Genomic DNA, 13,407 nt, shown 5'->3' with positions numbered 1-13,407 from the left:
AATTGTCTGCGTATTTTAAGGTGGACTGAAGAATAGCCGAGCGCATGGCATGTGGAACAATAGCTAAGCACTGTGTAAAATCTCCTCCTAATAAAAGTACCTTTCCTCCAAAGGGAATATTATTATTCATCAACGTTTGTAGAAGTTTATCAATGGTGTTGAGTAAGTGACTGGATGCCATTAGATGCAAAAGCAAATGAACTATTGTAGGATCTAATGCAGTTCATAAAGTTTTTACTTTCAGGTACATCGTTAGTTAGAAGCTTCTGTAGATATTCAGGATATGAATGTAAAGGAGGCAGTCTAATTTGACCCTTTTGATAACAACGTGTAAATTCATTACTTGTATTGCCAGTTGTTTCTTCAGCAAAGTTAAGTGAATGACAATGATTGCAAATGACATTCATTAATCCCAATGAATTTTCCTGAATACTGGACTCATTATTGAAGGCGTTGTCAGCTAAGTGGCGCAAGAGTTTAGCAGGTGTCTGGCGTTGATGTCCGTGACGTGTATCTTTTGCTTGTGCCGTTTGAGAGGCGCGTCGTTGCATGTCCAGTATTTGGGACGTGCTGTTTTGGAGCTGTAATCGATTCGCCTGTGCTGTGTGAGAAGTCCGTTGTAGTGTACGTCGTGCATTGTTTGTATTGAGCCTTGCCCGTTTTTGTATGTCGGTCAGTCGAGCTTTCTCTTTTTGGAGCCTTGCCTGCTTGTTTTCCGGCATTTCACATGCGCGTTGTAGACGTCCGCGTTTATTTATGTTGTCTCTTCGCTGTCGTTTTTGTATGTCTGAGACGCGAGGTGTTTCGTTTTGAACAAGTGCCTGTTTCGATGCAGCACTTTGAGACGCGCGCTGCATGCATCTACATTCATTGTGTCTGTCCATTTGGGCTCGTCTCTGTAACTGTGTTAGTTGAGCTTTGCGTTTTTGGAGCCGAGACATTTTTTCTTCCGGAGTTTCAGAAGCGCGTTGTAGGCGCCGACGTGTATTTTGTTTTTTCATGCGGGTTTGTGTGTTTGGTCCCGTTATCCGAGCTGTATCGTTTTGTACCCGTGATCGTGAATTCATGACTTGTTTGTTCTTCAGTGTGAGAAATATGGATAAGTAATAAGGAGGATCGCACTCACTGTTAATATGGTGCCTTTTCTGCGGTTGAACGGTTAATAGTGTCTCATTGTAATGAGATCCACCTATGCTGCATAGTGTGAACATGTTGAGATGACGTATGTTTAATACGGACGGTTCCTCCAGAAATGGGGCTTTGTGTGTCATTTCTTATTTATGTTAGTGTGGTCGTGGGTCTGAATCGTCGTTTTTGTGTACGTTTCGTGTGCTATGTCCGTAGTCTGTCCCGTTTCATGTCCAATGGGCTTTGCGTGGCGCTCGCGGCTTCTTCTTTTTTTGTGTGCTAGGGGCTTGTTGAATCCTCCTCTTTGTGTGTGTCCCGTTTCGTGTGCAATGGGCTTCGTGTGGCGCTGTGTGCGGCGCCGGCGTCTGACTCCTTTTTTCTGTGGTCGCGGCGCCTCATTTCTTATTTTACATTGCATTCCATCCAGTTCCCGTTGCTTGGAGGGGGGGGTGGGATTTGTGGGGCGCCTGCGCAGTACGTCTTTTGCGTCCACGGCCCATGGCCGGATGTCCCTGCGTCCATCCGGTTTACCATTCTCGGTTAGTAATGTGGATATGTATTTTGTAGATGAGATAAAAGGAATAAAGCTTTTGCTTGATTAAAGAGCAGGTTGATGGATGGATGGATGGTTTGTTTGTTTGTTTGTGCTTTGTAGACAGCCGTGGTGTTTTAGAATCTTGTTTATAAATTTGTTTTTATTGACTTGTCTATAGTAGTCATTGTACCAGAGAGGTTCATTAGTACATGCATGCAAGAATTTCATGGCACTTTATACATGTGACAGTAATGACCCTATAAATCATCTTGTGTCTGCCCGTTTAATACATTGTAAAATATATTGGACAAGGCACAGGCTAAGAAATACATCCTTATCTGAAATATTTGTTTCATATCAATCATATTGCTTATTTGCTACATAGTTTGGGTAGCTATATTATAGATACGTTTAGTTCTTAGACATTAAGACATCAAAAGGTTTAACAGAGACATAGCTTGTTTATTTTAAAATAGGATTTGCACATTCTTGTCATCCTTTGAGCTGTCCTCATAAATGTTTTTTTTAATTTTAACTTTAAAAAAGAGTGGTTTAGAATTCCTCAACTTCAATAAGATTGCATAAATAGTTTGTGATCTTTAGATTTTTCAGAAGGCCTCCAGCTATTCTGGAGTTCCTAACATCCCATAATATACTGTATACCTGCTTTTGATCAATTATTAGCTAAAATGTGTGGGAGGGCTCCTGATATTGTAGATTAAGAGGAAAAACTGCATAACGTATGCTCACCCTTAGAATTTTGCCAAAGTCTTCATATAAATTTGTAGTAAAGAAATGGATTTCAGGCCAAAATATAAGGAGTAAAATTTTAACTGACTTTCTTGTTTCTGTTTGTACTTCATAAGATTTATACATCATGCTGCATATCCAGTTGGAGAGTACATAACACTGATGCCATTATTTTATTTTATTCCCAGATACTGCTAACTGAGGAGTTTGTAGAAAGAATGCTTGAAGATCTTGATGACCTGACCACACATGAAGATGTAAGCTTTAGTTTGTTTTGTAAATTACTTCAGTTTGTATTTGTATATTGTACAAATATTAATTGAAATTTTAAACTCTGTTCCAAAAAAATCAATTGTGTAACCAATTGGATATGTTTTAATGCCAATGCTGAAATAATGTTTTTGCTTCAAATTTACTTGATAGAAACATTAGTGAAAGAATATTCTTTTACTTTTTTGCTTTGTCTTCACAGGATAAGATCCCAAAGGAGTTTAGCTGGCCAGAAAAAAAGCTGAAAATCTCCATCCTTCCAGACTCTGTTTTTGACAGTCCCCTGCAGTAACAAAGGAGAGACCATGCAATGTGCCAAAAGTCGTCACTATGTATACTCTAGCTGAACTGAACTACAAGTAAAAATACATAAACAAATGAACTAGTAAGAACCACTTTGAGAAAAAAAAATGTATAAAAGCTATTCTGGTTTGCAGGTCAGATCTTTGTATCTGTGTAATGGATTTTACGTTTCCTGATATTTTTTGTGTCGGATTGAATATACTGTTTTGAAAAGGATAACAAATCTAAGTACTCTGTCTCAATGGCCATCTGTGTTTTTGTTAACTTGCACATTATTCGTTTTCTTAAAACACACTGAAGATTAATAATGTATCTCTATTACAACTTTAAATAATAAGTTAACATTCTGTTCCCACTATTTGTATTTTTTTCAGTTGTTTTTAATTGATGCTTTTGATCAGGCCAAAGACCTTGTATTGGCAGATAAGTTATTCTATATTTGAATTTATTTAGGTTTTTTTTTTTTTTTTCCCAGATTGGCTCTTCAAGACTTTAGTGCTTTTAATAATAATTTATTTTCCTGTTTGATAATGTTGTGTACAGTATATCCGTATATAGAAAACAAGTTTGTAATTTTATGTTGCCCTGTCTTTACTCATATATCCAGCAATAAAACTGACTTATTGTTGAATAATACTATAACTGCTGTTACAAGTAAGTGTCATATATACTAAGTATATGCATATGCTCACATTTGAAGGGATCTGCGTTTCATGCCAAGTATAGTACATATTTTACACTATGTTTAAAAACATCTCTTCTGTTCCTTTTTTATAATTGTCTGTGTTATGTATGTTTTTTTTCTTTTCTTCCCCTCTTTCTTAAAACGTATTAATAGAGCATGGAAGGAAGAGGTCCCTGCTTAAATTAGTTGTATTTCTTCTTTTTGGCATTAATAAATGTATTTTTTTCTGTGTAGCATTTCATATTAACAAAACAACCCAACCTGCACCTGCTGTAGATATTTATTATCTTATTGCATTAGAATAATGAGTATTGTGTGCATTTCTAAAGGCATTCTTTACTCATTTTAAAGCTGTTCTAAATCCCTGTCCACCACAATGCTTTTAGTCACCCGTTTTGACACTTAAGTTCCCTTACTGTTACCTGCTTTTTCCAGGAAACTACCTCATGTTTCTGGGAAGAAGGCAGGACAGGAGGCTGTACTGGAAAGAACTATCTATTATGTACACAGTCACTAAAAATGAAACTTATTAGTTAACAATATAAATATTGACAATAAAGCCATACATGACAGTACATTTAAGACAATAAAAAGTATAGTTAAAATATTGCTACTATTGGTTTTGTATTTGGTAGTTAATTTCACAGCATGATTTTTTTTTTTTTTAATATGTATCTTCTTGGAGGAGTAGTTATTGTTTGGTAAGAACATCTCAGGTCACTCTAGAAGTAACAGTTTACAGATAAGTAAAGACAGCAGTAAAAATGACTGCATTAATAATTTTTCTCACTGTTCTCAAAGTTTAAAGATTACTTTTTAATAGCATCTAAGCAGCAACAGATTTAAGGTATGCTGCCCAATTCCATCTGTCATTTTTCTAATTATTCTCAGACTTGTTCATTGTCTCTTACACATCAGGGTTTTTTTTTTTTTTACATAAAATGATATAGCGGGTTGGACAATGACTGACTGCCTGAAATATAATGATATTCTAACTTGAGTTGTCTCCAAATGAATGTTGATGATGTTTGTACATGTGGAATTGAGGGGATTTCCTCCTTTGAAATAAATTTAATTAGTGCATATTGTAGAAACAGCATATTATGTCAGTTATGTTTTCAGACTGAATTGTACAGTGGCATGCAAATGTTTTGGCACCTTTGCTTAAAATGTTTGTTACTAAGAGTAATTAAGTGAAAAGGAGATGAACTGATCACCAAAAAGCATAAATTTATAGATGACGCATTTCTTTAATATTTTAAGAAAGATTACATTTTTATTTCTGTCATTCACAGGTACAAAATACCAACAAAATGAAAAGTTTGGTCACCTAATATTGTCAGTACTTAGTAGCACCCCTTTTGTAGGCATCAGAGCTTGTAAACGCTTTTTGTAGCCAGCTAAGTCTTTCAGCTCTTACTTGGGGTATTTTCACCCATTCATCCTTGCAAATGGCTTTTAACTGTGCAAGATTCTTGGGCCATATTGAATGCACTGCTCTTTTGACATCTATCCACAGATTTTCAGTGATGTTTATGTCAGGGGAATGTAAGAGGCATGGCAAAACGAACAGCTTGTACCACTTGAGGTATTCCATTGTAGATTTTGAGGTATGTTTCAGATCATCTTGTTGTAGGGCCCATCCTCTTTTTAACTTTTTTACAGATGGTGTGATGTTTGTTTTCTTCCAGAATTTGCTGGTATTTAATTAATTCTTCCCTCTACACATGACATGTTCACTGTACCACTGGCTCCAACATAAGCCCAAAGTGTGATTGATCCACCCCCATGTTTAATAGTTGGAGAGGTGTTATTTTCCTGGAATTCTGCATCCTTTTTTTTTCTCTCCAAGTTTGCCATTGCAGATTATTGCTGACAAGTTCAATTTTGACTTCATCAGGACTTGTTTCCAAAATGCATCATGCTTGTTTAGATGTTAATTTGTAAATTTCATGTGCAGAATTTTGTGGCTAGAATGCAGCAAAGGTTTTCTTCTGCTGAGTCTACCTTGAAGGTCATATTTGTTCAGGCATCTGCACAGTAGAACGATGCACCACCACTCCAGAGTCTGATAAATCTTCCTGAAGGTCTTTTGCAGTCAAATGGGTGGATTTTATTAGCTTTTCTAGCAATCCAATGAGCAGTTCTTTTAGAAGGTGTTCTTGGTCTTCCCTGACCTCAGCTTGACCTCTACAATTCCTGTTAACTGACATACCAGGATGAACTGAAGAAACATCTACCTGAAAACACTTGCTGTCTTCTTGTAGCCTTCTCCTGTTTTGTGAGCATCAAGTGCTAGGCAGTTGTTTAGAGGAACCCATAGCTACTGATTGTTGGGACAAGGTTTCAGGTGTCAGAATTTATACAGCAATGCATTTTGCATCACCTCGTATTTCCTAAGAATGGCTGTGAAGAAGCCATAGCCCCAAGTAGCAAGTGAAGGTTTAAGACCTCAAATACCTTGCGGTACCCAAATGTTTTCATGATGCTCCTTTTTTTTTTTTTTCAATGTACAATTGTACAATACACTAATCTTGCATAAAATGCTGAAAAGAAATGTCATCTTTATACCTTTTGGTGATCTGTTCATCTTCTGCTCACTTAACTATTCACAATAACAGACATGTAACCAAATCATGAGATGTACTTTTTTTTTTTATTCGAGTGAAAAGAGAGATGAAACTGTTAGTTGCAATACCATATATTTAAGTATTGTATAATATGGGCTGGAGCAGTTTCCAGGTAGCATGCCTGCCTTGTGCCCAGTGATTGTTGGCATAGGCTCCAGCTGCCCCACGACCCTGCCCTGGATGAACAAGTTAAAAAAACAGATGATGAATGTCATAAATATTCCCAGTATGCTCAGTACTCATTACAATTACAAATCTGGTAGAAGGGTGACTACAATATATTGGATCTCCCTTTTGTGTGACACTTGGATGCTAAAGCCCAAAGAACCTTGAAAAGCAGTAGTAGTTGTGCCCATACATAATGCTTTTATAAACTCAAATCATGGAAGCCATGTCTTCATTGCTGTCTAGTGCGGACATTATTAAATTGTTTCATTTTGAAAATGATCTTCAACTATAACCAGGATTAATTGATACATTTAACTTAAAATAATTTTATCGTGGAAAAAATGAGAAAATGCTGCATTCATTGAACACAGATAATTTGGAAATATAAATTTGTAAGCCTTTAATCAGGGATTATTTAACAAGTAAGAGAAGAAATAATTTAGTTCAGATAATCATAAACATACCGATATATAAATTAGAACACTAAAATTAAGCTAGTTGTGGTTTACATTTTATAGCAGTATTTTGAACATTCCAGAAGTTTGTCTAATATGGAAAATTAAATATAAAAAACGTATGTCAATTTGAGCTGCTAATCAGCATGTTCAAGATTAATCTGAAATTAAGAATTTTGAAAAAGTAGTCTTCAGTTTGTTGTGTTGCCTAGGCTGAATATAGACAGGTAACCTGTGTCTTAATGTGGGTACATGCATATTGACTTTTGTAGGAACATGTTGGTTCACTTCTGACTGGCACATAAACTGACCCTCTCAACTTGTGCCTTAAAAATTTGGGCATACTTTTTATGTAAGAGTTTATATGGCTGTTGTTTTAATAAAAAATCTGTATATAACATTTTACCTTTCATGTGCTCTTTAAACATTTTAGTGAAGAATTCATATTAAATTAATTGTGAAGTTTGAGAATTCTTTTAAGTGTGCAGTGTTAAGGAAATGGTATTCCATTTCTTCAGTTGTTTGTTTGACCCACTTATTTATAATAAAATTGCCTTTTGTTGTAGTTTATAATTTTAAGCTGTATTAGGTCAAATTTGGAAGTCAGATATTTTGTAATATCTAAGACCCTAATGAACTGTTGTGCATTCTTAAGTGTATTAAATCTTTTTACAAAAACAATGTGGTTGCCTTTCTGTTAAAATGTTCCTTGTTTTAAGAGAATACTTTGACATTTCATCCCTTTTCTGTTAGTAATTAATGACTCATATATTCAAACTGGTTCTTTAGACATTTTGTAGCTTTAACATTTAACATTTGCCATTCAGACTTTCCAGTATTGGTCTTCTATTGAATTTGTTTATCAAAAAAAAATACTTAAAAGGTGTGGTGTTCTGCATTCTGAAAAAGTAAAAAACCTGAAAAGAAAGATGATGAGCTTACTTGCATATTTGCTCAAGGGAATGGCTAATACAGTCATATATTGTAAAACATCTTTAATAGAATTTCATGTTTGCATCTTTTCCAATGACATTTAGAGAAAATTGTGAGTTACTATACTGGTGATGGGGGAGGGGTGCGGGATGCATTGTCGGTCCATTTTAAGGTATTGTCATGCACTTGGGTGGTGGAGTGAAAGCCACACAGAGAACATTGCAACTCCACACATACAATGATAGTCAGAATTCAAGCCCACTCTTCCCATAGCTATATTAGGACTATTCACTGCACCACAGTGCTGTTCTGAGACTAAAATACTGTAAATGCTGTCAGATTTACCATGGATATATTTTAGAAGTAATTTTATTGGTTAATTTTATTTGTATTATGATTCATAAATCATTTTATTTGTAATATAAATACAAGGTGTTCAATATTTTATCTCCCTGAGTGTCATGTTTGTGTTACAAATCTGAACTTCTCACTGGAGATCAGGACATACCTTGGCATACCACACATGCAGTTAGAGGTCATTTCATATCAAGCACTCACAGAAGGAGGAGAGTAAACACATCTACCAGCAAGTGTGCAAGGAAATTGGCAGATTGGGAATCATTACATTTGTTATAAAGGAAAAGAAGAAGGCAAAGGATAGCCATGAGACTTAAAAAATCTGTGAATGGTGATGATGCATCTTTGTACTGTAAGGTGAAGTTTTGGACCAAGAAATTTAAATGCGATCAAGAGTCAATTGAAGTTGACCCCCACATGGGGTGTCCTATGGAGGCATCTTTACAGGAGATGTGCCAAAAGGTGGAGGTCATGATTATGGAAGATTGTTGTGTTAAGGTTAATATTATAGCTCAGGAACTAGGTATTTCAGCTGGCACATTTTCCTCAATCACCTTCACTCATTTGATGATGTCAAGGGTCATTCCCAATTTGTTCCCTGAATGCTGCCACTGGATCAGAAATGTATGCTTATGTAAAAGCATACATGCTTACCATTTCAGTCTGTTCTTGTCATGTAATTTCAGTGTTGTACATCCACCACCCCCATTTGTTTATTAAGAGAAATGCCTTCCATACAGTCATGGGTTGTTTGTGATTATTCCCTTTCAGACTGGTACTTCAAGTGCCACTAGACATGGTTACAGTACATGTTTTTTCTCAAAGAGGTTTGTAGATGTATGGGAGGGCAGCAGTTTTTTTTTTCTTTTTGAAATACATTCTAAAAAGGCAGGCAAAGCTGAATGAGAACTCCAATATTGACACTACCCTTGTTTTTTTTGTTTTTTTTTTTTTTTTCTTCTTGCAGCTTTGTTTTGCTCATGTTTAATGCTATTTTATGCTGGCGTTTTTTCTTCATTTGACCCATAATGTGGTTTAGCTCTGGCAGTGGTACCCTTTTTTAATTTGTCAATCACCCGAATAAAAAAAAAAATTGGGGATTTGGTATAAAGTGTACAGTATTCTACATTTTTTATATTACATTTCATTAATTAATTTAACTGACAATAAATCCTGCTGGTTTACGCATTTCAGCACTAAGACAGGTGAGTTGACTTTTTTTTAAGTTCACATTGTTCGCTTTGAAAATGGAAACACCTGCCTTGTGAATTACAAGCCAAATCCATGAGCACTTTGCCAGACTGTCAGTTTTTATTGCTGAAATTGTTTTTTTGTATTGAATCATATTTGTTTATATCAATGTATATCTTTGCAACAGCAGTAGGTTTTTAGTCTGAACATAAAGGAATAATGGCTGCCATTGGTACAATAATTTTGTGAAAAGCAGATTGGATTATTGTTTGTGTAGTCTAGCCAGGATGTTTTTGATTACTACAGTTTTTCTTCTTTATTTAGCAGATACCTTTATTCAAAGTAATGCAAAAATCATATCAGTTACACACACATATTTGAATCTAGTACAGCACACTTAACATTTCAGGATGTTGACCAAATATCCCTTGTAAAACTAGAAATAGTGGCTTACGTGACAAAATAAACTGTAACCATTCTTTCTCATTCTGCTTGAATTCATTAAATTATATGACTTGTATGTTTGGTTGCCTAATAGAGCTTGTGGTGGCATCTTGCAACATCTCTCCACTGAAATGTAGTATTGTCTCATTGGGCATAAACTCAGGAATAAAGGCACCTTGCTGGTGTCGAGGGATTTGATCAAAAATTGAAGTGCAAGCCGTGTAGGCAGATATTGCTTTATTGTACTGCTAATTTGTGCTACCAAGTTGGTTTCATTTTCATTTAAAAGTCACACATGATTCATTTTAAGCATTAGTTCTTTCAAAGCTTAAATGTCCTCTTGTGTAATTTTTGATAGTGAACATAGTTGACCACAATTTTTTTATATACAGTATGAGTATATACAGTGCATCCAGAAAGTATTCACAGCACATCACTTTTTCCACATTTTGTTATGTTACAGCCTTATTCCAAAATGGATTAAATTCATTTTTTTCCTCAGAATTCTACACACAACACCCCATAATGACAGCGTGAAATAAGTTTACTTGAGGTTTTTGCAAATTTATTAAAAATAAAAAAAAAAAACTGAGATATCACATGTACATAAGTATTCACAGCCTTTGCTCAATACTTTGTCGATGCACCTTTGGCAGCAATTACAGCCTCAAGTCTTGTTGAATATGATGCCACAAGCTTGGCACACCTATCCTTGGCCAGTTTTGCCCATTCCTCTTTGCAGCACCTCTCAAGCTCCATCAGGTTGGATGGGAAGCGTTGGTGCACAGCCATTTTAAGATCTCTTCAGAGATGTTCAATTGGATTCAAGTCTGGGCTCTGGCTGGGCCACTCAAGGACATTCACAGTGTTGTCCTGAAGCCACTCCTTTGATATCTTGGCTGTGTGCTTAGGGTCGTTGTCCTGCTGAAAGATGAACCGTCACCCCAGTCTGAGGTCAAGAGTGCTCTGGAGCAGGTTTTCATCCAGGATGTGTCTGTGCATTGCAGCAGTCATCTTTCCCTTTATCCCGACTAGTCTCCCAGTGCCTGCCGCTGAAAAACATCCACATAGCATGATGCTGCCACCACCATGCTTCACTGTAGAGATGGTGCCAGGTTTCCTCCAAACGTGACACCTGGCATTCACACCAAAGAGTTCAATCTTTGTCTCATCAGGAAAAGAGAATTTTCTTTCTCGTGGTCTGAGAGTCCTTCAGGTGCCTTTTGGCAAACTCCAGGCGGGCTACCATGTGCCTTTTACTAAGGAGTGGCTTCCGTTTGGCCACTCTACCATACAGGCCTGATTGGTGGATTGCTGCAGAGATGGTTGTCCTTCTGGAAGGTTCTCCTCTCTCCACAGAGGACCTCTGGAGCTCTGACAGAGTGACCATCGGGTTCTTGGTCACCTCCCTGACTAAGGCCCTTCTCCCCCGATCGCTCAGTTTAGATGGCCGGCCAGCTCTAGGAAGAGTCCTGGTGGTTTTGAACTTCTTCCACTTACGGATGATGGAGGCCACTGTGCTCATTGGGACCTTCAAAGCAGCAGAAATTTTTCTGTAACCTCCCCCAGATATGTGCCTCGAGACAATCCCCTCTCGGAGGTCTACAGACAATTCCTTTGACTTCATGCTTGGTTTGTGCTCTGACATGAACTGTCAACTGTGGGACCTTATATAGACAGGTGTGTGCCTTTCCAAATCATGTCCAATCAACTGAATTTACCACAGGTGGACTCCAATTAAGCTGCAGAAACATCTCAAGGATGATCAGGGGAAACAGGATGCACCTGAGCTCAATTTTGAGCTTCACGGCAAAGGCTGTGAATACTTATGTACATGTGCTTTCTCAATTTTTTTTTTATTTTTAATAAATTTGCAAAAACCTCAAGTAAACTTTTTTCACGTTGTCATTATGGGGGTGGGGCGGCACGGTGGCGCAGTGGTAGCGCTGCTGCCTCGCAGTTAGGAGACCCAGGTTCGCTTCCCGGGTCCTCCCTGCGTGGAGTTTGCATGTTCTCCCCGTGTCTGCGTGGGTTTCCTCCGGGCACTCCGGTTTCCTCCCACAGTCCAAAGACATGCAGGTTAGGTGGATTGGCGATTCTAAATTAGCCCTATTGTGTGTTTGTGTGTGTCCTGCGGTAGGTTGGCACCCTGCCCGGGATTGGTTCCTGCCTTGTGCCCTGTGTTGGCTGGGATTGGCTCCAGCAGACCCCTGTGTTCGGATTCAGCGGGTTGGAAAATGGATGGATTATGGGGGTGTTGTGTGTAGAATTCTGAGGAAAAAAATGAATTTAATCCATTTTGTTATGTTACAGCCTTTTTCCAAAATGTGGAAAAAGTGATGCGCTGTGAATACTTTCTGGAAACACTGTATAAGGATTAAGGCAATTTGGAAATTACATGGTAACTGTGACAGCTGACACAATGCAACACATCGCACTATGACACGTTCAAAAATGATGAAATCCTTGACCTTGGTTGCAGTTAGACTAATGGCAGAGTGCTGCACTGTACATGTTTGAACTGCCCATAAGTCATCATTAACATATTGTATTGTGTCAGCTTCTATCTGTTGTGATGACCTTATAATCTTCAAATTGCCTTTACGTTTTGATTTTTCCCTTGTAATAATGGAATTTGTCATTCTCCTGTGGTCTTTGGCTTCTTCTAACACTCAAGATTTGTTGTCTGTCTAATTGGTAATTCTAAATTAGCTTGGTACATGTTTGTGTCCTGTGCTTGTATCATTATAGAAACTGTGTGGAAGGACATGATGAATCATTTACTCTTACTGCAGTGGCTTAGTAAATTTTAGAGGTGATTTAAATTAGGAGTGTTATTCTTTTGATCTTTATTTTCTACATTGTATTTTGACTAAACATTTTATTATTTCTTTCTTTGCTTACATGCCATATTTGACATGTTTTATAGATGTATTTTAGTTCATGGCATTTTCATATGTATTTGTGATTTGATCCCTGTTTTGACATATTTACTGTATGTATCATTTTATGTGCCAGCAACTAACACACACTTTATTTTTGGCTTGCAAGTGATCTTCTTATAGAAAGTTTGCATCCATCACATGCTCCTTATATGAAAACCACCTATGGTACTCATGAATACAGAGTGGAACTGATGTCATTCCCTCAAATGTAAGTGGTAAAAAATATGTGATGAAAGTTATGTTTAACTTTGTTTTGTCAGACATTTAGTTCAAAATGCAGAAGACATACAAAGCCAGGAGCTTTATTGCTTCAAAATCGACAATTTAGGCTTTAAGTCCCTTTCCTCATGTCAGGAATCATGCAGCACATGTTTAATAAATTACTAAATAAATTGCTTTATGGAAAGCATATTTAGTAAGTATGGCAAATTTAACTGCAAGGGAGAAAAAGTGCACTTCAACCCCAAATGTTAATTTTGAATCTTTTTAAGACAGCAGTCCAAGCAAGTCAGATTTTGCTGCTGCTTTAATTTGGATCAGCAATTGAGATTTCTGCATCTGAGTCTGCATTTTTATTTTTTTATATGCCAGTAATATTTCTACTGCAGGCATG

At 37.0% G+C, this 13,407-nt stretch overlaps 1 protein-coding gene across 2 annotated transcripts in view; it reads left to right on the top strand.

Annotated features, from left to right (window-relative positions):
• The window catches only part of sufu (suppressor of fused homolog (Drosophila)), a 91,056-nt gene extending 83,520 nt beyond the window's left edge, over window positions 1-7,536 (top strand). The window contains exons 11-12 of one of the 2 annotated variants that reach the window (XM_028795737.2): window positions 2,602-2,670; window positions 2,886-7,536. In XM_028795737.2, the coding sequence (XP_028651570.1) occupies window positions 2,602-2,670; window positions 2,886-2,975 (159 nt within the window). In that variant the 3' untranslated portion in view covers window positions 2,976-7,536. The remainder of the gene's footprint in view (window positions 1-2,601; window positions 2,671-2,885) is intronic. The other variant, XM_028795738.2, reaches the window with a different exon arrangement.
• The last annotated feature ends 5,871 nt before the right edge of the window (window positions 7,537-13,407 follow it).

Source organism: Erpetoichthys calabaricus, chromosome 2 (genome assembly GCF_900747795.2).
Source record: "Erpetoichthys calabaricus chromosome 2, fErpCal1.3, whole genome shotgun sequence".
Classification (NCBI taxonomy): Eukaryota; Metazoa; Chordata; class Cladistia; order Polypteriformes; family Polypteridae; genus Erpetoichthys; species Erpetoichthys calabaricus.
This window is presented reverse-complemented; position numbering and strand designations above follow the sequence as displayed.